The sequence below is a fragment of the Panulirus ornatus genome, chromosome 21, assembly GCF_036320965.1.
Source record: "Panulirus ornatus isolate Po-2019 chromosome 21, ASM3632096v1, whole genome shotgun sequence".
Lineage (NCBI taxonomy): Eukaryota > Metazoa > Arthropoda > Malacostraca > Decapoda > Palinuridae > Panulirus > Panulirus ornatus.
Genome location: NC_092244.1, coordinates 20,851,395 through 20,876,053, shown reverse-complemented (window position 1 = coordinate 20,876,053; position 24,659 = coordinate 20,851,395). Strand labels below are relative to the sequence as shown.

Genomic DNA, 24,659 nt, shown 5'->3' with positions numbered 1-24,659 from the left:
AACTAAACTTGTCTTCAAATGTTTTCCTATAATCTTATCATGATGTCACTGAAACATTGCTTATCTGAATTATCAATGGAGAATCATACTTCAGGCCTGTAGGCAGAAAGGAAGCATTGTTACTTTTGAAAAGCAGTCTTCCATGGTAATAAGCAAAGAAGATTTGCACTGCTTCACACACAGCAAATATTCGTGATGACTGATGTGCGACTTAACATGTATCATAATGTATGAATGATGTGTTGAGTGAAGTTGTTATGGCAGCTCTGATAAAACACAGCTTACTCTTACATGTAAAAGCTTAACAATAATTCTATTGTAATGTGACTGAAACACTGCTTATCTGAATCATTAACAAAGAACTGTACTTAAAGAAAACACTAGGCCTATAGCCAGGAAGGGAGCAGTGTTCCTTTGGCAGAAATGTTACTTAGCAGCAGACAAAGGTGGTGCACACCACTCTGACAAGGTACAACTGTATTCCAGCTTCAGTTAAATCCCTGTATTAGCCTTATGTTTTTGTATTTCACATTATGATCAAAAGTGGCATCCCAAAAGTGACCATGCTCTAAACTTTGAGGTTTTAGTAGATAAACTGGCATCAGTTACACCACTAGCAGACAGTGTAACAATTCGCTTAGAAAGCATGCTTACCAATGCAGTTGAGGATACTGTTACATTTTCACCATAACACAGGTAAGATATGTTTATCTTTTCATTCACATCAGTAAAACAGCCATGTATATTGTCTATAACTGCATTAAGCAGTGAGTTCTGGATATGGGACCATAACAAACTGTATAAAAACAATTCAACTGATATAATTTGCTTACAAATGTAAATGTTTACTCTTGTTGAGTCTGAGTTTTGCCTTTTGATTAACATGCACCTCTCTCTGTCACCTCGGCATTCTTGGGCCACTGAAAAATTGAGGTAGACTGTTATCTGTGATATATATGAAAGACATTTTGACCAAATTTGTTGGGTCAATGTTTACTCATTGGGCTACCGAAAAACTGAGGTAGACTGTTATCTGAGATATGTATGAAGGATATTTTGATTAAATTTGTTGGGTCAATGGTTACTCAAGATCGCCAGCTATTCGAGTATTTATGGTAGGTCCTCTGCCATACATAAAATGAGAAGCAGCGAAAGAGTTAGCTGATCAACGTTATAGTTTATACATGTAAGAGAACTACTGTTCACCTCATTTCAATTTCAGCCAACACAGCTGTCAGCTCATGTAAGAGAACAACTTCACCTCATTTCAATTTCAGCCAACACAGCTATCAGTTCATTGTCTCCTTCTTTTTAAAAAGAACTTTGCAGGTACAAGTTTTAACAATCCCTATGAGCCTTTGTAAAAACCACCCATCCAAGAAGCCCGTGGTGGGATGAATATCCAATTAAATTCATTACTGGGAAGAGGGGTTTTAACTAGGATACCATACATGTCTTTTAAAAATTTGGCTCTAAAGCTGGTACTATTGTCTAAAATGACACTTCATGAACATGAATGCCTGGTAATAAATCTGAATAGTTGCAAGACTACTATGCAAGATAGGTCCTCTGCTGAAAACAAAACCACCAATTGTGTTATGTTGCATGTGAACAAGCAGATGTAAAATTTTCTTTGAATATCTTTAGTGTAAGTAGTCACTCCTAACTGTGCAAAAGAGTTTGAAACTTGTGACACAACTGCTCCAGGCATGGGCAATCTCCTAATTTGCTAGACCCAAACACAATAAGTTGAGAAACCTCCTCATGACAAAAGCATCTTAGATTTAGCTTTACTTACAAATGAGGATCTCATTAATAATTTTGAAGATGGAGAAAAGTATGATACAAGAGATCACTAGCAACTTACCTTTGAGGTTTGCTTCAAAATTGCATGTTATATTTGGTAACATGAAAGTGAAAAAAAGAAAAAAAATCAGTCTTGCAAGCTTTATTAATCTTTGCATTGTTCTTGACTGGTAAATCTGGAATAAGTTTAATAAACGATATATGGATGTACCTTGGAAAAGCTTTTGTGAAACTTTTAAAGTACAACAGGAAACATATTGCATCCCAACACCTTCAAAATGAAGCCAAAATCATGGACTGATGACAAAAAAGTTCCTGTTGCCTAAGAACATGACATATAGAAACTTACAGACCAGTAAGACCAGTAACCAACATAATAGAGAAAATAATGCAAATTTGCACAGAACAGTAAAGACTTCAATGTCAAAATAAAGCCTGCATGAAACTTTTATTGCTGAAAAAAAACAAAAGAGGTGTGAGCAGTCTCTGCTTGCCCATGGCCACTCTGCAGGAGGATGAGCTGTAACTGGGCATGCCCAGCTGTGATGGACCAAGGATGGTCTGCAATCAAGTTATGGTCTTCCCTCCTGAAAGACATAACTTTCCCTCTTGAAGGAGACAACTTTCCTTGCTGCAATGCAGAGCGCAGCCAAAAGCTGTCCCAAGCTACTGTGCTGGAACATGGGTCATACCCAGATGTTTTACACATTCAGATACATTTTTTCACTAATGCAAGCCAGTGACATTAACCTAAGTCCTTGACCATCAATGCACCTCAGCCCATAGTTCCAAACACCTATCATCTAACAGGCATTACTCCGTCATGTGCTCCAACTACACTCAGTGGTACCAGTAACACTTTCACTGCACTTCACTGTCATCCATATAATTATGACTACTCAGAGCACTGAATAGGCAGCAAACCACTCAGACAGTAGCTCCCAAAATATTTTCATCCTCAGCATGAACACCCAACAACCAACAGCACATAATACATAAGACATCCCTCTACTTCACAGAACCCCAGCAACAAATTAAACATCCTGCAACTCAACACCAACAGCATCAGAAACAAATACACGAGATATACTCAATGAACTCCAAGAGCACAGCATGCACATTACCCTCAACTAAGAATCTAGATCCAAATCCAAATCCTCCTTCCCACCCTTCTACAACTGCATAACTGTAGGAGAATACAGACAACATAAACAAGGACGACGACATAACACTTGTCCACCAAGCCATGACATTTTCCAAAACCAATGATACTAAAATACATCTCACAAAGACACCCTAAAATTACAATCCATAAGAATAGAATTTCACTGGACTAACTACAACATATCTCCCCTCCACACATACTCCCCAACTGCAAAACGACCAGCAGACCCAGCATTTATCTCCGTGGAAATTTCACTGTTCACCATCCCACTTGGCTCAGCACTAGCACACAAGATTCCCAAGGAAAATTACTCATGAACCTGCAGCAACTTCTCAATATGCTCAACCTATGCTACCAGCCAACCAGATTCCCAACCCATCACCTCTAGCAGCCCATCAAACATTACCTTCTGCTCATCATCGCTATGCAATATGAACTACCGGTAGCAAAGAACAGAAACTGTTCTCTGACCATCTTTTCCCATCCTGACAATGCTCCATCTGGCCCAGCCATCCCTCATGACCATCAAAAAGACTTACACAAACTAAAGGAAAGTAGACTAGCCAGTCTTCACCCAGTACATGGAAACAAAGCACCATAACTTCAGTACAGGTGATTTCCCATTCATAAATCAGGCTATCTCACACTTCAACATCTCCAGCCATGCCAGCAAAAAGCATATACCACAACATAGAAAGAAATATAGCCCAAACTTCTCCCCTCAACTTCAAAATCTCATACACCAAAGAAACCAGCTCAGACAGAACTAATGACCATGGTAGAAATCAGAGAACAAATCTAAACTCTAAACACCATAACTCCCAAATCAAGAAAAGACAAACTGAAAGCTGTCACTTCTTCAACATGGTGAACCAGTAGTCCAACAACCAACTCAGGCACATGTTACAGAAGATCCACACTTACTGCACCAATCCATTCCCAACACATGAAGCACTCCTAACCCATTCTAATGACATCTCACAAAGAACACATGCACATATTCATGAGACACTTAAAAAATCAGCCATATAACAACCTCACCCCTAAACAGGAAAGTCAGGAAAAGCCTAAACAAAATCCATCCAAAACCAACTGCCCACCCACTTGCACTTCCACTGATACAATCAATGCAATTAAAACCTTCAAGAATTATCCTGCTATAGACCCTGATATCACACCAAATTTTCACATAAAACATTTTGGTCCATAGGCAATCCAAGCATTTACAGATATCTTCATCAACTCCTGGCTTCACAACAAAATCCCTATCAAATGGAAACTTTCCAACTTAATACCCCCTAAACTACCAAACACCCACTCCTCTCACCACTCTATCTATATCACTTCTATCCTTAGCATTCAAACCCTGTGGAAAACTGATTCAAAACAGAATCAGGCAAAGCAAGCCCTCTAACCCAAACAACTTGGATGCAGGCTCAATCATTCTCATACAACACTACACACTGACCTCACACAACATATCCATGATAACTTCAACCAACCACAGCCCCCATCTCTCTCTCTCTCTCTCTCTCTCTCTCTCTCTCTCTCTCTCTCTCTCTCTCTCTCTCTCTCTCTCTCTCTCTCTCTCAATAATTAATGGCAATAGATATCAACAATGCATTCTACAATGTCTTGTGACACATCTTCACACAAAAGATACTAGACACAACAATAACAAAATGTGGTTGATAATTTCAGAGCCAGCTTCCAATGCAGTCATTAATAATGGTTTCACTTCTAGAACACTTAATCTCTACAATGGCATTCTCCTAAGACCAGTTCTTTCTCTAACTCTCATATCTTTCCCTACACAACCCCTCATTAACTCTTATGGAGCATAACATGAAATGTCCTTTCACATGCAGACAACCTCACAATCACATCACAACACCATGACACCACAGTAGCAACAAAAAACATGTAGAACTACATATCATGTCTGAAACAATGGCTGAACTAGAACAGAATGTCTGTATCTCCACATAAATCTTCTAATACTCTTTTAACCTTAGACATACACAAATCCATGTCGCAATCACGAGTTGCGTAAACAGATAATCACTCCTACTGAACAAAACACCCACCATTTCTAGGCATCATATACAACACACACGACATTCACTCTTGACACCAATAAAAACACAAACTAAATGCCCTTAGAACACAAACTGGCATCACATTTAGACAAGAAAAATAATCCCTCAACATGTTCTACAACATATTCATCTGCTTCTTTCTAAGCCTGATCAGCCTGATCTTCCACTCTCACAAAAGCAAAAAATAATGAAGCTGGAAACAACACAAAATAGTGTACCCAGAACAAGCACTGGTTCCAAGTCAACCACAAAATACCTAACACCTTCACAATGAAACAAAGATCTTCCCAACACAATCTCACTTCATTATGTTTAGAGCTCAATTCTGTGCAATTGCATAAGACCCCACCCATCTAAATTACTTAGCCAGCACACCAAGGCTTCTGCTTCAATTATGTGACCCACATAATTTCTGAGCTTAAGTCATTTCCAGTATCTTTGAGAAAACTTTAATGAACCACCAACTGATGCATTCAAAAACAGGGTCACATCAAAAAAATGCTTATTACAGAAAATTTTACATAAGCAAATAGTAAACAAATAAAATGAAGCTGAAGAGAAGAATCACCAGAATTCATTATGAATTTGAAATCAGATGTTTGGTATTAAACAGTTGTTTGACCCAAACTAAGGTGAAAAAATTTCAAACTACAAAGGGTGTCAACAATGAATTAAATGGAATCTTACTATCTATCTGGTAAGGTTAGTCTAACACATAAACTAAACTATTTAGTCCAGATTCATGGACAAATTTCCAAAGTTCAGATCACTAAAGTTACCAGCCATATACATTTCCAAAACAATGGAAAAAACCAAGTGCCAATCAGAAGCCAAGCTAATTGATTATCCCACACACTATCAAAGCAAGACACCTACAAGAATATTCTATAAGGGCTAATCTAACTAAAAAGAAAACTAATTCTAACACTATTCAGAAACTTACCTCTCCAAATGAAGAATGGTGTGTTCAGGTGTGATAAGGCTGTTGGTGACATAAGCTGTTTTTCGCACAGCCACTGCACAACCAGTGGTGACTAATTAGATTAATGAATACACTGGAAGATGCACAGGGATGGAAAATGAAATCAACAAAAGAATTCACTGCTCATCAACTAACATAGTTCAAGATATCACATACTCCCTGAAGACATAAAATAAAAAACAGGATAATCAATAACAAGTTACAATTATTCAAAATACAAAATAAGGTGATTTTCAGTATTTGCTATGAAACTCAAGAATTTATGTTTCTCTCTGGAAAGGAATGGATAACATATTAATACGAAAATGAAACGTGAATGCTACATGAAAAGTACAGATAATCTTGTAACTCTTAGCTAAAAGCATCTTAATTATTGCAATATTAAACCCATTCATTATTGTCAACTGTATGTGAGGTCAGTTTTCAATTCCTATGTTAAGTGTCAATCATGCATAACACTAAATTCCCACATTTCTTCTTATATTTTTAATTTTTTGAAAATCTAAGGCCACCATTGCTAAGGGATAATTTGTAATACACCCAGATGGTTTACATCAACAGAATGCCTCAGTTTATTGCAATGTATCATGGAAAGAGATGTGACTTGAAAATGAAGAGAGGAAATATTGACAGAATATGGCTCTGAAAATAAAAAGACTTTGATGTCATAAAGGAGGAGAGAGATCATTACTCAGATGTATACCAGCCTTATACAACAAGAACAAATGATGATCATAGTAAATGACAAAAAAGTGTTTGAATCCCTGTACTGGCTGTGACTTCATCTAAAATTATGACTCTAATGATCCACATCCTGGTACCAACAGTGAGACAAGAAGAAAACATTGAAGAAAAAAGATTACAGAAAATAAAACTGACTTTTGTTGTGAATGTCACACAATAAAGAAATAGTTGAGTGAATTACCTTCAGCTAGCCCTGAGCAATACCATCCTTCATTGGCCTTTCAGAAACCTCCTGGAGCCCACCTAGTCTATGTGGTAACATCAGTCAGCTGTATTATACTGTCTATCATTAACTCCCTCCCCAAAACTCATTCAAAGTAAGTGGCAATATTATGTGGCAGGTAAGGATGAAATAAATATATTCCTGCATTAACCACAAAAAAGCTCAAAATTGGGTATCATCATTTCATTTATTTTACATTATATACATATCAGAGGACAAGGGAGAAAGAATATCCCCTGCTTGTAGCAAATGGTGACAAAAGGAAGTAGGAACAGGGGGGTTGGAACCCTCTCCTCCTTGTATCTTAATTACTAAAAGTTGAAACAAAAGAAGTAACCAGGGAAGGAGTGCTCCTCCTCCTCCTCAAAGGATTGGGTTGAGATATCTGAATGTGTGTGGATATAACAGAAATGAGAAGGTAAAGATAAGTAGTAAGTTTGAGGAGAAACCTGAATGTTTTAGCTCTGAGTGAGGTGGACCTATGAGAAAGGGTAGAGTGGTGATATGAGGAAATCAAGTTGCTAGTGGAAGAGAAAAGATATATGTATAGGTATCACTTACAAGGAAGAAGTGCAAGTGACTGGAAAATGTTTTGGAAGGGGGTTAATTGTGTGTGAAAAACAAAAGAACAAATGGGAACATGAAGGGCATATATTGGACATTCTTAACAGACAGAAATGAGGTGGAAGTGAAAGAGTGATCATTATGAAGGGTTATTGAATGTTTGATGACTGTAAACACATCCTAATATTCTGGAGTTGTTTTTCACCTCTAATTCATCCTGCTGCAAATACACAATATCATTCCTAATTTGTTCATCAGATCACACTCTCATAAATGTGTCTATTCTAACAACACCCTCCCCTCCAGCAGCCCTTCTAAGCATAAATACTGGCATCTCAACAAAGCTAGATGGAATAATTCACATAACTTCACTTTCCTTGGGTAAATTAGTCTCATGTGGTGATGCTGATGTCTCCATCAAATACATGGCAGAGGTTATTCTTGCAGAAATGGAAGCTTCTAACCTCTCACCCTCCAAGATGAGCTCTCCATCCAGTCCATGGTTCAACTGTTCTTGTTCTGAAGCCATTCAGACAAGGGATTATGCATATTGGGCTTGGAAAACTCTCCTTCCTCTGGCTCCCATTTAGCTTTTATCACTGCTCGTAATCACTGCAAGTTTGTTATCCATGAGGCAAAGCATGCTTTAACCTCTCCTTGTCATCCACTGATAAGTCTTTCTGGTCTTTAGCTAAGGGTATCTCTAACAACTTCTGTCACTCTACCTTTCCTTCACTTTTCCATTCTGATAGTACTATAGCTGTCTCTTACGTAGACAAAGCAACTCTCTTTGGCTCCTGTTTCTCCTATAACTCCACCTTGGATGACTCTGACATTCCTTCACCCCCTGATGCTCCTCTAATCCTATGCCTCTTCCCATGATCTCCTGTTAGACTGTCCAAAAAGCGTTTCTTTCTCTGGACACAAACAAGGATTATAGTTGTGATGGCATCCATCCTTGCGTACTGAAAGATTGTGCCTCTGAACTTGCAACTGTGCTTGCTTGTCTGTTCCATTTCTGTTTAAAAACCAAAACTTTTCCTTCTCCTTGGACACATGCATTGATACATCCCATCCCTAAGAAAAGTGACCATTCTGACCCCTCTAACTACTGTCCTATTGCCTTGACATTTACTGTTTCCAAAACCTTTGAATCCCTCCCCAACTCACATATCCTTAAACAACTTGAAAATCACAGTCTTCTCTCTGATCACCTGTATGGCTATCTGTAAGGTGAGATTCACTGGTGATATTCTTTCCTATATCACTAATGTCTGGTCATCATCCCTGAAAGATTTTGGAGAGTCTTGTGTAGTTGCCTTTGACATATCTAAGGCTTTTGACAGAATGTGGCATCAGGGTATCATCTCAAAGCTCCCCTCTTTTGGCTTCCTTCCCTCACTTTGCTCCTTCATATCAAGCTTCCTTTCCGGTCAATCCATCTCTGTGGTTGTTGATGGATCAACAGCAGTGTCCCTTACGGTACTGTCCCGTCCCTTAAACTTTTTCTCCTTTTTTTCAATGATATCCTCTCATACACAAATAATCCAATGCACTCATATGCTGACGACTCAACAATGAATTCATCCACTTCCTTCAGTTCTGCTCCCTCTTCTCTCACTCGATCTGCATCTTGTCTTGACACATCCTTCTCAATTAACTCAGACTCGGACAGGATATCTCAGGGGGAAGACAAAATCTTGTTAAGCTCAATGCTCCAAGACCAAATCTCTACCTATCTCTCTATCAAAAACTCCTCACAACTCTCATCTTTCCTTTGATGACTCTGCAATTCCACCTCTTGACTCAATGAACTTACTGGGTATTATTGTAGCATCCACTCTTTCTTGGAAACCCCACATTACAGGAATAGCTAAGTCTGCTTCTAAGAAACTGGGTGTCCTGTTTAGATTCAAAATTTCTCTTATGAATACAGGTACATCACCAATTTTCCGGCACTCTTGGTTCCAAAGCCTTGCTGGATTAACCACTTTGCCGGACCAACCGTGGTCACGTAATAATAATTCATCAATCTACCTCTAACCCACTAATCATACATCTCCCATGTGTCTAAAGTGTGCCATGGACTGCTAGAAACTTATATTAAACAATTATTAAATGTAAATTAAATAAATAAATGAAATACAGGTACTTGTACTCCATCACTCTGACGCTGTCGAAACCATTTCATCATCACTTGATCGTGCTAAGTACTCTTACCATCTTTTCCTAATTGTCATTTGCTTCTTAGAATTGCTGTCTGCATAGAATCTCACTATTTTCTCCCTTTGCTTCTTTATATCATAAACACTTGATGAACCAATACTGCATATGTCACACAGCTTACGTACGGAAACACCATGGTCCATATTTTCAACAGTTCTACTTTATCTTGGATCGATATGGACTGGTATTTATGTTTGACACCACGACTGACACTCTCATATGTCTTAGAAGCCATAGCTAGGGTTAAATTTAAGCAAAATAAGCTACGAATTTCACAGAATTGCGGTATCACCACCAAGTGCAGTGTAAAGAATGTAAATAAGGGTACCATACACACAACGCCATCTGTGGCCACCCAGTGAACTAGTCTGGTGGCTGCAGTAATTTCAAGTTCCCTCACGTAATTCTGTCCAGACTAGAGGAGGTGCCAAACCATCAGTTGCCAGAAATTCAGTGGTGTACCTGTAGTTGCTCCATTTACACAATGGATTGATTTGTCCTTGTATAGAGTATTACTCTCACAGAGTTGAGTCGAACGTGATCCAACTTATACTCTGTCCCAGGATAACTTCCAACCTTGTTCCCCTCACCCTATGCCACAATGCTGGTTCACTTTTCCTCTTCTATAGGCATTGCTTTGGTTTCTGCTCCCAAGAGCTGGCTGCGTATGTGCCCCCACCAGTAGATAGACCTTGCAACAATCAGTAAGCTGCTGCATCACATGATTATTGTGTGGCCATCGGCAACTCAAGGGTGGGCCACTTTGATACCTGCTTCTTTCCCTGCACGTCGAAGCCTTGGAACTCTCTATCTTCTGTTTTTCCCAATAACTATGACCTGGCACAATTCAAAAGACAAGTCATTCTCTTCCTCCAAAATTCATAAATACTTTCCCTTGTCCTTTCTTTTTCCAGTTCATAATTCTCTCTCTATTCCAATTAGGCCCAACCTTGATGTGGACTTTTGTCCATAACTGAAGCCTTCATTATCAAAAAAAAAAAAAAAAGTGGGATGTCTTGGGTGTGGAGGTATGCAAAGTGAGAGAGTCATGGCAAGCTAGTGACTGAATATGGAAAAGTGTATGAAAGGAAAAAGTTGAGAGTAAACATGAATAAGGGCAAGGTTCAGCAGGGTAGAGGGACAAGTTAGCTGGAATGTGAGTCTGAATGGAGAAAAATTGGAGGAAGTGAAGTGTTTTAGATATCTGGGAGTGAACTTAGCAGTGAATGGAACAATGGAAGTGAGTCATAAGTTGGGAGAGGGAGCAAAGGTTCTGGGAGTGATGAAGAATGTGTGGAAAGAGAGAACATTATCTTGGAGAATGAAAATGGGCATGTTTGAAGGAACAGTAGTGCCAACAATATTATATGGTTGCAAGGCATGGGTTCTACGAAGGAGGGTGGATGAGCTGGAAATGAAATGTTTGAGGACAATATGTTGTGTGAGGTGGTTTGATCAAGTAAGTAATGAAAGGGTAAAAGAGATATGTGGAAATAAAAAGAGTGTGGTTGAGACGGCAAAAGGGTGTGTTGAAATGGTCTGGACATAAGGAGAGAATAAGTGAGGAAAGATTGACTAAGAGGATATATGCATCAGAGGTGGAAGGAAAAAGGAGAAAAGGGAGACCAAACTGATGGTGGAAGAATAGAGTGAACAAGATTTTGAGCGATCGGGGCCTGAACATCCAGGAGGGTGAGAGGCGCGCAAGGAATAGTGTGAACTGTAATGAGGTGGTATACTAGGGTTGATATGCTGTCAATGGACTGAACCAGGAATGTGAAACATCTGGGGTAAACTATGGAAAGGTCTGTGGGGCCTGTGGTTTCAGTGCATTACACATGACAGATAGAGACTTAGTGTGAATGAATGTGGCCTTTTCTGTCTGTTTTCCTGGCACTACCTCACTGGCGCAGGGGTTGGTAATGCTGTTTCCTGTGGGGCAAGGTGGTGATGGGAATGGATATAAGGCAAGAAAGTATGCACAAGTACATGGGTATATATGTATATAGCTGTGTATGTGTATGTATACATGTAGACATAACATCCTAACCTCCAACAGCCAGGATTGAACCCGAGTCCCCTATGTAGGTTCAATCCTGGCTGTTGGAGGTTAGTATGTTATATGGTAGTGCGCGTTCACATGCATTATTTACGTACAAGTTGATATGTATATGTATGTATATGTACATGTATGAATGCGTATGCATATATGTATATATGAGTGAATGGGTCTTTCCACATCTGTTTCCTGGCACTACCTCACTGATTAGGGAAACGGCGATCAAGCATGATAAAAAAAATATAATAATAATAACAATGGGAGAATGGTTTGGTAAACAAAGAAGAGGTAGTGAAAGCTTTGCGGAAGATGAAAGCAAGCAATGCAGCAGGTTTAGATGGTATTGCAGTAGAATTTATTAAAAAAAGGGGTGACTGTGTTGTTGATTGGATGGTAAGGATATTCAGTGTATGTATGACTCATGGTGAAGTGCCTGAGGATTGGTGGAATACATGCATAGTGCCACTGTACAGTGGCAAAGGGGATACAGGTGAGTGTTCAAATTACAGAGGCATAAGTTTATTGAGTACTCCTGGGAAAATATATTGGAGGGTATTGATTGAGAGCATAAAGGCATATACAGAGCATCAGATTGGGGAAGAGCAGTGTGGTTTCAAAAGTGGTAGAGGTTGTGTCAGTCAGGTGTTTCCTTTGAAAAATGTATGTGAGAAATAATTAGAAAAACAGATGGATTTGTATGTAGCATTTATGGATCTGGAGAAGGCATATGACAGGGTTGATAGAGATGCTTTGTGGAAGGTTTTAAGAGTACATGGTGTGGGAGGTAAGTTGCTAGTAGCAGTGAAAAGTTTTTACCAAGGATGTAAGGCATGTGTATGTGTAGGAAGAGAGGAAAGTGATTAGTTCCCAGTGAATGTCAATTTGCAGCAGGGGTGTGTGATGTCTCCATGGTTGTTTAATTCTTTTATGGATGGGGTGGTAAGGGAGGTGAATGCAAGAGTTTTGGAGAGAGGGGCAAGTATGCAGTGTATTGTGGATAAGAGGACTTGGGAAGTGAGTTTGCTGATGATACAGCACTGGTGACTGATTCGGGTATGAAACTGCAGAAGCTGGTGACTGAGTTTGGTGGTGTGAAAGAAGAAAGTTGAGAGTAAATGTGAATAGGAGCAAGGTTATTAAGTTCAGCAGGGTGGAGGGAAAAGTTAATTGGGGGGTTAGTTTGAATGGAAAAAACTGGAGGAAGTGAAGTATTTTAGAGATCTGGAAGAAGATGGAACCATGGAAGTGGAAGTGAGTTACAGGGTGGGGGAGGGGGCATTGAAGAATGTGTGGAAAGCGAGAACATCATCTCGGAGAGCAAAAATGGGTATGTTTGAAGGAATAGTGGTTCCAACAATGTTATAAGATAGGGTTGTGCAGAGGAGGATGGATGTGTTGGAAATGAAATGCTTGAGGACAATATGTGGTGTGAGGTAGTTTGATCGAGTAAGTAATGGAAGGGTAAGAGAGATGTGTGGTAATAAAAAGAGTGTGGTTGAGAGAGCAGAAGAGGGTGTTAAAACGGTTTGGACAAATGGAGAGAATGAGTTAGGAAAGATTGACACAGAGGTATATGTGTCAGAGGTGGAGGGAAGAAGGAGTGAGAGACCAAATTGGAGGTGGAAGGATGGAGTGAAAAAGATTTTGAGCGATCAGGGCCTGAACACACAGGAAGGTAAAATGCATGGAAGGAGTAGAGTGAATTGGAACGATGCAGTAGACTAGGGTGGATGTGCTGTCAATGGATTTAACCAGGGCATATGAAGCATTTTCAAATGTGGCTTGTTGGCGACGGGAATGGATGAAGGCAGCAAGTATGAATAAGTACATGTGTATATACGTATATGTCTGTGTATGCATATGTATGTATATGTTGAAATGTATATGTATGTCTGTGTGTGTGTGGGCATTTACATATATACACGTGCGTGTGGGTGGGTTGGGTCATTCCTCGTCTGTTTCCTTGCGCTACCTCGCTGACGTGGGAGACAGCAATTAAGTAAATTAAAAATAAAACATAATAATGATAATAATAATGACAATAATAATAATAATAATAATAATAATAATAATAATAATAATAATAATAATAATAATTTATTATATATTTATTTTGCTTTGTCGCTGTCTCCTGCATTTGCGAGGTAGCGCAAGGAAACAGACGAAAGAAATGGCCCAACCCACCCCCATACACAATGTTTATACATACACGTCCACACACGCAAATATACATACCTATACATCTCAATGCACACATATATATACACACACAGACACATACATATATACCCATGCACACAATTCACACTGTCTGCCCCCATTCATTCCCATCACCACCTTGCCACACTCAGAATACCATCCCCCTCCCCCCTCATTTGTGCGAGGTAGCACAAGGAAAAGACAACAAAGGCCCCATTCGTTCACACTCAGTCTCTAGCTGTCATGCAATAATGCCCGAAACCACAGCTCCCTTTCCACATCCAGGCCCCACACAACTTTCCATGGTTTACCCCAGACGCTTCACATGCCCTGATTCAATCCACTGACAGCACGTCCATCCCGGTATACCACATCGATCCAATGCACTCTATTCCTTGCCCTCCTTTCACCCTCCTGCATGTTCAGGCCCCGATCACACAAAATCTTTGTCACTCCATCTTTCCACCTCCAATTTCGTCACCCACTTCTCCTCGTTCCCTCCACCTCCGACTCATATATCCTCTTGGTCAATCTTTCCTCACTCATTCTCTCCATGTGCCCAAACCATTTCAAAACACCCTCTTCTGCTCTCTTAACCACACTCTTTTTATTTCCACACATCTCTCTTACCCTTACATTACTTGCTCGATCAAACCACCTCGCACCACACATTGTCCTCAAACATCTCATTTCCAGCACATCCACCCTCCTGCGCACAACTCTATCCATAGCCCACGCCTCGCAACCATACAACATTGTTGGAACCACTATTCCTTCAAACATACCCATTTTTGCTTTCCGAGATAATGTTCTCGACTTCCACACATTCTTCAAGGCTCCCAGGATTTTCGTCCCCTCCCCCAACCTATGATTCACTTCTGCTTCCATGGTTCCATCCGCTGCCAGATCCACTCCCAGATATCTAAAACACTTTACTTCCTCCAGTTTTTCTCCATTCAAACTCACCTCCCAATTGACTTGACCCTCAACCCTACTGTACCTAATAACCTTGCTCTTATTCACATTTACTCTTAACTTTCTTCTTTCACACACTTTACCAAACTTAGTCACCAGCTTCTGCAGTTTCTCACCCGAATCACCCACCAGCGCTGTGTCATCAGCGAACAACAACTGACTCACTTCCCAAGCTCTCTCATCCACAACAGACTTCATACTTGCCCCTCTTTCCAAAATTCTTGCATTCACCTCCCTAACAACCCCATCCACAAACAAATTAAACAACCATGGAGACATCACACACCCATGCCGCAAACCGTACATTCACTGAGAAACAATCACTTTCCTCTCTTCCTACACGTACACATGCCTTACATCCTCGATAAAAACTTTTCACTGCTTCTAACAACTTGCCTCCCACACCATATATTCTTAATACCTTCCACAGAGCATCTCTATCAACTCTATCATATGCCTTCTCCAGATCCATAAATGCTACATACAAATCCATTTGCTTTTCTAAGTATTTCTCACATACATTCTTCAAAGCAAACACCTGATCCACACATCCTCTACCACTTCTGAAACCAAACTGCTCTTCCCCAATCTGATGCTCTGTACATGCCTTCACCCTCTCAATCAATACCCTCCCATATAATTTACCAAGAACAGTCAACAAACTTTTTTTTTTTTTTTTTTTTTTGCTTTGTCGCTGTCTCCCGCATTTGCAAGGTAGCGCAAGGAAACAGACGAAAGAAATGGCCCAACCCACCCCCATACACATGCATATACATACGTCCACACACACAAATATACATACCTACACAGCTTTCCATGGTTTACCCCAGACGCTTCACATGCCCCGATTCAATCCACTGACAGCACGTCAACCCCGGTATACCACATCGCTCCAATTCACTCTATTCCTTGCCCTCCTTTCACCCTCCTGCATGTTCAGGCCCCGATCACACAAAATCTTTTTCACTCCATCTTTCCACCTCCAATTTGGTCTCCCTCTTCTCCTTGTTCCCTCCACCTCCGACACATATATCCTCTTGGTCAATCTTTCCTCACTCATTCTCTCCATGTGTCCAAACCATTTCAAAACACCCTCTTCTGCTCTCTCAACCACGCTCTTTTTATTTCCACACATCTCTCTTACCCTTACGTTACTTACTCGATCAAACCACCTCACACCACACATTGTCCTAAAACATCTCATTTCCAGCACATCCATCCTCCTGCGCACAACTCTATCCATAGCCCACACCTTGCAACCATACAACATTGTTGGAACCACTTTCCGAGATAATGTTCTCGACTTCCACACATTCTTCAAGGCTCCCAGAATTTTCGCCCCCTCCCCCACCCTATGATCCACTTCCGCTTCCATGTTTCCATCTGCTGCCAGATCCACTCCCAGATATCTAAAACACTTCACTTCCTCCAGTTTTTCTCCATTCAAACTCACCTCCCAATTGACTTGACCCTCAACCCTACTGTACCTAATAACCTTGCTCTTATTCTCATTTACTCTTAACTTTCTTCTTTCACACACTTTACCAAACTCAGTCACCAGCTTCTGCAGTTTCTCACATGAATCAGCCACCAGTCCCAAGCTCTCTCATCCCCAACAGACTTCATACTTGCCCCTCTTTCCAAAACTCTTGCATTCACCTCCCTAACAACCCCATCCATAAACAAATTAAACAACCATGGAGACATCACACACCCCTGCCGCAAACCTACATTCACTGAGAACCAATCACTTTCCTCTCTTCCTACACGTACACATGCCTTACATCCTCGATAAAAACTTTTCACTGCATCTAACAACTTGCCTCCCACACCATATATTCTTAATACCTTCCACAGAGCATCTCTATCAGCTCTATCATATGCCTTCTCCAGATCCATAAATGCTACATACAAATCCATTTGCTTTTCTAAGTATTTCTCACATACATTCTTCAAAGCAAACACCTGATCCACACATCCTCTACCACTTCTGAAACCACACTGCTCTTCCCCAATCTGATGCTCTGTACATGCCTTCACCCTCTCAATCAATACCCTCCCATATAATTTACCAGGAATACTCAACAAACTTATACCTCTGTAATTTGAGCACTCACTCTTATCCCCTTTGCCTTTGTACAATGGCACTATGCACGCATTCCGCCAATCCTCAGGCACCTCACCGTGAGTCATACATACATTAAATAACCTTACCAACAACTCAACAATACAGTCACCCCCTTTTTTAATACATTCCACTGCAATACCATCCAAACCTGCTGCCTTGCCGGCTTTCATCTTCCGCAAAGCTTTTACTACCTCTTCTCTGTTTACCAAATCATTTTCCCTAACCCTCTCACTTTGCACACCACCTCGACCAAAACACCCTATATCTGCCACTCTATCATCAAACACATTCAACAAACCTTCAAAATACTCACTCCATCTTCTCACATCACCACTACTTGTTATCACCTCCTCATTTGCGCCCTTCACTGAAGTTCCCATTTGCTCCCTTGTCTTACACACTTTATTTACCTCCTTCCAGAACATCTTTTTATTCTCCCTAAAATTTAATGATACTCTCTCACCCCAACTCTCATTTGCCCTCTTTTTCATCTCTTGCACCTTTCTCTTGACCTCCTGTCTCTTTCTTTTATACATCTCCCACTCATTTGCATTTTTTCCCTGCAAAAATCGTCCAAATGCCTCTCTCTTCTCTTTCACTAATAATCTTACTTCTTCATCCCACCACTCACTACCCTTTCTAATCAACCCACCTCCCACGCTTCTCATGCCACAAGCATCTTTTGCGCAATCCATCACTGATTCCTTAAATACATCCCATTCCTCCCCCACTCCCCTTACTTCCATTGTTCTCATCTTTTTCCATTCTGTACTCAGTCTCTCCTGGTACTTCCTCATACAAGTCTCCTTCCCAAGCTCACTTACTCTCACCACCCTCTTCACCCCAACATTCAGTCTTCTTTTCTGAAAACCCATACAAATCTTCACCTTAGCCTCCAGAAGATAATGATCAGACATCCCTCCAGTTATACCTCTCAGCACATTAACATCCAAAAGTCTCTCTTTCGCGCGTCTGTCAATTAACTCGTAATCCAATAACATTCTCTGGCCATCTCTCCTACTTACATATGTATACTTATGTATATCTCGCTTTTTAAACCAGGTATTCCCAATCACCAGTCCTTTTTCAGCACATAAATCTACAAGCTCTTCACCATTTCCATAATAATAATAATAATAATAATTATTTATATTTTATTTATTATACTTTGTCGCTGTCTCCCGTGTTTGCGAGGTAGCGCAAGGAAACAGACGAAAGAAATGGCCCAACCCCCCCCCATACACATGTATATACATACGTCCACACACGCAAATATACATACCTACACAGCTTTCCATGGTTTACCCCAGACGCTTCACATGCCCTGCTTCAATCCACTGACAGCACGTCAACCCCGGTATACCACATCGCTCCAATTCACTCTATTCCTTGCCCTCCTTTCACCCTCCTGCATGTTCAGGCCCCGATCACACAAAATCTTTTTCACTCCATCTTTCCACCTCCAATTTGGTCTCCCTCTTCTCCTTGTTCCCTCCACCTCCGACACATATATCCTCTTGGTCAATCTTTCCTCACTCATTCTCTCCATGTGCCCAAACCATTTCAAAACACCCTCTTCTGCTCTCTCAACCACGCTCTTTTTATTTCCACACATCTCTCTTACCCTTACATTACTCACTCGATCAAACCACCTCACACCACACATTGTCCTCAAACATCTCATTTCCAGCACATCCATCCTCCTGTGCACAACTCTATCCATAGCCCACGCCTCGCAACCATACAACATTGTTGGAACCACTATTCCTTCAAACATACCCATTTTTGCTTTCCGAGATAATGTTCTCGACTTCCACACATTCTTCAAGGCCCCCAGGATTTTCGCCCCCTCCCCCACCCTATGATCCACTTCCGCTTCCATGGTTCCATCCGCTGCCAGATCCACTCCCAGATATCTAAAACACTTCACTTCCTCCAGTTTTTCTCCATTCAAACTCACCTCCCAATTGACTTGACCCTCAACCCTACTGTACCTAATAACCTTGCTCTTATTCACATTTACTCTTAACTTTCTTCTTCCACACACTTTTCCAAACTCAGTCACCAGCTTCTGCAGTTTCTCACATGAATCAGCCACCAGCACTGTATCATCAGCGAACAACAACTGACTCACTTCCCAAGCTCTCTCATCCCCAACAGACTTCATACTTGCCCCTCTTTCCAAAACTCTTGCATTCACCTCCCTAACAACCCCATCCATAAACAAATTAAACAACCATGGAGACATCACACACCCCTGCCGCAAACCTACATTCACTGAGAACCAATCACTTTCCTCTCTTCCTACACGTACACATGCCTTACATCCTCGATAAAAACTTTTCACTGCTTCTAACAACTTGCCTCCCACACCATATATTCTTAATACCTTCCACAGAGCATCTCTATCAGCTCTATCATATGCCTTCTCCAGATCCATCAATGCTACATACAAATCCATTTGCTTTTCTAAGTATTTCTCACATACATTCTTCACAGCAAACACCTGATCCACACATCCTCTACCACTTCTGAAACCACACTGCTCTTCCCCAATCTGATGCTCTGTACATGCCTTCACCCTCTCAATCAATACCCTCCCATATAATTTACCAGGAATACTCAACAAACTTATACCTCTGTAATTTGAGCACTCACTCTTATCCCCTTTGCCTTTGTACAATGGCACTATGCACGCATTCCGCCAATCCTCAGGCACCTCACCATGAGTCATACATACATTAAATAACCTTACCAACCAGTCAACAATACAGTCACCCCCTTTTTTAATAAATTCCACTGCAATACCATCCAAACCTGCTGCCTTGCCGGCTTTCATCTTCCGCAAAGCTTTCACTACCTCTTCTCTGTTTACCAAATCATTTTCCCTAACCCTCTCACTTTGCACACCACCTCGACCAAAACACCCTATATCTGCCACTCTATCATCAAACACATTCAACAAACCTTCAAAATACTCACTCCATCTCCTTCTCACATCACCACTACTTGTTATCACCTCCCCACTTGCGCCCTTCACCGAGGTTCCCATTTGCTCCCTTGTCTTACGCACTTCATTTACCTCCTTCCAGAACATCTTTTTATTCTCCCTAAAATTTAATGATACTCTCTCACCCCAACTCTCATTTGCCCTTTTTTTCACCTCTTGCACCTTTCTCTTGACCTCCTGTCTCTTTCTTTTATACATCTCCCACTCAATTGCATTTTTTCCCTGCAAAAATCGTCCAAATGCCTCTCTCTTCTCTTTCACTAATACTCTTACTTCTTCATCCCACCACTCACTACCCTTTCTAATCAACCCACCTCCCACTCTTCTCATGCCACAAGCATCTTTTGTGCAATCCATCACTGATTCCCTAAATACATCCCATTCCTCCCCCACTCCCCTTACTTCCATTGTTCTCACCTTTTTCCATTCTGTACTCAGTCTCTCCTGGTACTTCCTCACACAGGTCTCCTTCTCAAGCTCACTTACTCTCACCACCCTCTTCACCCCAACATTCACTCTTCTTTTCTGAAAACCCATACAAATCTTCACCTTAGCCTCCACAAGATAATGATCAGACATCCCTCCAGTTGCACCTCTCAGCACATTAACATCCAAAAGTCTCTCTTTCGCGCGTCTGTCAATTAACACGTAATCCAATAACGCTCTCTGGCAATAATTGGTATACATGGGGTGTTCAGTGTTGTATATGGAAATGGTGAAGAGCTTGTAGATTTATGTCCTTTCCTCATATGTCACATAATAATAATAATAATAATAATAATAATAATAATAATGACAGGTAGGTAGGTATTAGTTGGTAGGCAGCGAATGGCCAGTGAGGTATATTATCAGTACTACCCACATGGGTAGCAGGAGGATTAGTGATGGCTGTGTAGTGAGCCAGCACTTCTGTGGTTGTCAAGTTGTATTCCTCTAATCCAGGTAGCTCTGATCTAGGTATATTGTATGTTCGTTGACAGAATGCCATAAGTCTATGTGTGGGTGAGGCAGAGAGAAAAGCCAGCTACCTAAGTCAGAGTGTAAGTTGACAAATTTCTCTTTTGAATGCCTATCAATCAGTATATAATCTAATAACGCCCTTGCACCATCTTCCTATTCACCCACGTATACTTATGTATGTCCTTCCTTTTAAACAAGGCATTCACAAGTCCACTGTAAGCAAATAACTCCACAAGCTGTTCATCATTTCTATTTACCTTACTAAATATCCCTTGCCCTCTGCTTATACCCTCAACTATCAAATTACTCACCTTCACATTTAAATCACCCTTCACTAACAACTGGTCTCTTGCACTGAAGCTGATGGCATACTGACTCAATCGCTCCCAGAACACTCATCTCTCTGCACAATACATCTCATGGCCAGGTGCATTAGAGCTTACAATCACCCACCTCTCGTAATCCACTTTCATTTTTACCCCTTCCTCTCACACTAACACTAACACCTGACTTTATCACTCAGACATTCCCAAACCATTCTTCCCAATTACCCTTGAGCTTTGTTTCACTCAAAGCCAGAACATCTGGGTTCCCTTCTTCTCATCTTGGCAACATCCACACAACTAATTCTCCTATCATATTGAGATAGAAAAAGAAAAAAACGAGCAATGGCATTATTTGCTCACATCTACTCTACAGCTGTTAAGTATAATGTACAGAAACCACAGCCTGCAGGCCTCAACAAAGCCCCCACAGCCTATAAATGCCCTGGTTCAACCCACTCATATCACATTATCTTTTTTTTTTCATACTTGTTCTTCCCTGCCTTGCTGCAGTGGCATAAGGAAAATAAAAGTAAGTCTGTGAGGAAAAGATATTTGCTTGATTCTTTCCTCTTTTCAGCCCCAATTCCAATCTCTTCTTAGTCACCTCTACATTATGCAGGGAATAATATTCTTCCCCCCTTGTCCCCTGGGGCAAATTCATATATTTCACTATCAATTCATCATGTTTTACTGCACTCACTCATCATTCTTTCTCCTTTTCTTCATAGTTGATTGCTGTTTCCCATGTTATCGAGGAAATGGCAATCTATAAAATGATTTTGAGGTTGGAAAACAATGGTCAGACTAAGTAGTTCTAAATGATACAGACACATGTAAAAGGAGTCCTAGAAGAGCCTCAGATGGATATAGAAAAATGAGATAATCTTGCTTTGCTTCCTTTTCATTTTACAACAACAAATAAATGTACATCTCATGACTAGTGCAAAAGTTATACTGTCTTACATTTTGAATGCACATAAATGAAAGAAAACACAAAACATCTCCCACATGTGAATTGATCACTGCCAAAATTCTAAAGTACACCCGCACAAACTGAGTTGTAACACTCGAGCAGATCAAATGTAGATCTGATCTGGAAAGCACTAGCACCTTAAATTTTATGATGTGGATGCACAAATGATAACTTGTTAGTAATGCAAACAGACATGACTTTCAATGATTATGTTTACAATAACACATTACCTGAGTTTAGCTTCCTTGTCTGTTTACTGGCTGAATTTCTTATGTTGAAGGCTCCAGTCATGGACAAAAGTCCACATCAAGGCTGGGCCTTAATTGAAATACAGAGAGAATTATGAAACAGAAAAAAAAAACAAGGGAAAGTATTTATGAATTTTTGAGAATGTGAAAGACCTGTCTTTTGAAATGTGTCAGGTCATAGTTATTGGGAAAGACATGAGAAAGTAGAGAGTTCCAAAGCATCTTAGTCTTCTAGGAATGGCATTACATCTTACTGAGAGAGAGTTCAGTTTCAATATGATGTTGGTCAAAGCCTGAACAGGGCAAAATGGCAGTAACATGTCTCTGCAACTGTCAAGTACAGAAAAAACATCATAATTTCATTTACATGCCGGAAAATCTCTATACCTGTCCTGCACTTATCTTAAAAAGAAATGTGGTTAGCACCACCACTTTTGCTAATAGCAGCATATTCCTAAGATATGGATCTACAAACTCCTCTTTTGTCATCCTATTATACCACTACCACCAGTAAATGTCTGTCTTACCTGAAATATCGAAAGGAAAGGTTGCATAAAAATCCCGTAAGCAATTGAATCATTTTTTGTAGTTCATAATACTAAGTTCACATTATATTATACTAAAACTTTAAGGAAATTTCATGAAAAATTAATTTTAATGATGTTGAATCCTGTTATTCCTATATCTGTTTCAAAATAATTTTTCATGAAGTAGCCAAACCAGTCAAAGGATGATTACTTAAAATCTTCTTGGGCTGCAGAGCCATTGGACAAATTGATTAAACTGAGCCCTGATTTATTCACAGTAAGTAGTGCTTAATGGCATATCCTTATTTTTTACTTGAATTATGGATATCTAGATTTTATAAGGTTAACAACATAAATTCATTCAGTAACTAATAATCTGGGCTCTTGCTCCTTAAAGAAGCATAGATTATATATAACAATACTCTTGTAATCAAATGGAAGTTAATGAGATGAAATGACAATGAACCATTCATTCATGAAAATGATATACATATACTCTACTCTGATACTCCATGACTGAGATAATCACACCATACTGACCTACTAATACCCACAGCTTCATTTAAGATGCTGCATGTGAAGGGTATCACTATTTTAACTTGACCATGACCACAGATTCATCATTCATCATTAAACTATAGTTCTGCAACACTCAACTTAGGCTAAAGCTAATAACTCTTTTAAGTTGCAGTAATAACAAACACTAGAAAAATACAAATATATACTGTATTAAGATCAAAGCTCCAATGAAATGTTGGGGCTTCTACTTTTCTCACCATTAAAATATCTTATAAAAGTATGGTCACTTTCAGTTCATTTTGTATTCTTTAACCAAAGCAGGTCTGGAAATTACACAAGCAGAGATGGAGTAGGTTTCTTGCCCGGCCAAGCTTCCTTAGCATATTTCTTCTTCTTAGGCTCATCAGGATCCACAGAAACCTGGAGATGAGTGGGTACTTCAGGAGCAACTGGTTCTGGAGGTGTTAGTTCAACCTGTAGAAAAAGAGAAAAGTAAGTATATAAGAAACAAAGGCAATGAAATATGAAAGATTTTCACAGATTTAACTTTACTAATTTGTGTACATCAGTTGGAAACTTTAGTACAAGTATATCGTTATAATATCAATTATGTAAGAGCCATATTTTTTCTGATTTTTTTTCTACTACAATAACTGATTGCTGCTCAACATTATTTAAAACATGCTTGCCAGAAATGCTCATTTTCCTTCCAATCTTAGTATCGTAAATAAAACTTCATTTCTAATTATTGTGGTTTCCATCCAACTCATCTGAATCTAATCTATATCCCCCAAGAGAACTTTGCTAATCGAACATCAGTGTTGATGACGCTTCTAAAAATAATCTAAAAATATTGTCTGTTGAAAAGAATTTGAGCACTTTCATTTTCTTTCATTACTCTAATCTTGATCTTTTAAAACGTTTGG

At 39.9% G+C, this 24,659-nt stretch overlaps 1 protein-coding gene across 1 annotated transcript in view; it reads right to left on the bottom strand.

The window, feature by feature from the left end:
- Positions 1-23,253: 23,253 nt before the first annotated feature.
- Positions 23,254-24,659, bottom strand: part of NiPp1 (nuclear inhibitor of protein phosphatase 1) — a 191,103-nt gene continuing 189,697 nt past the window's right edge. The window contains exon 7 of the mRNA XM_071675812.1: positions 23,254-24,207. Coding sequence (XP_071531913.1) covers positions 24,064-24,207 — 144 coding nt within the window. The 3' untranslated portion in view covers positions 23,254-24,063. The remainder of the gene's footprint in view (positions 24,208-24,659) is intronic.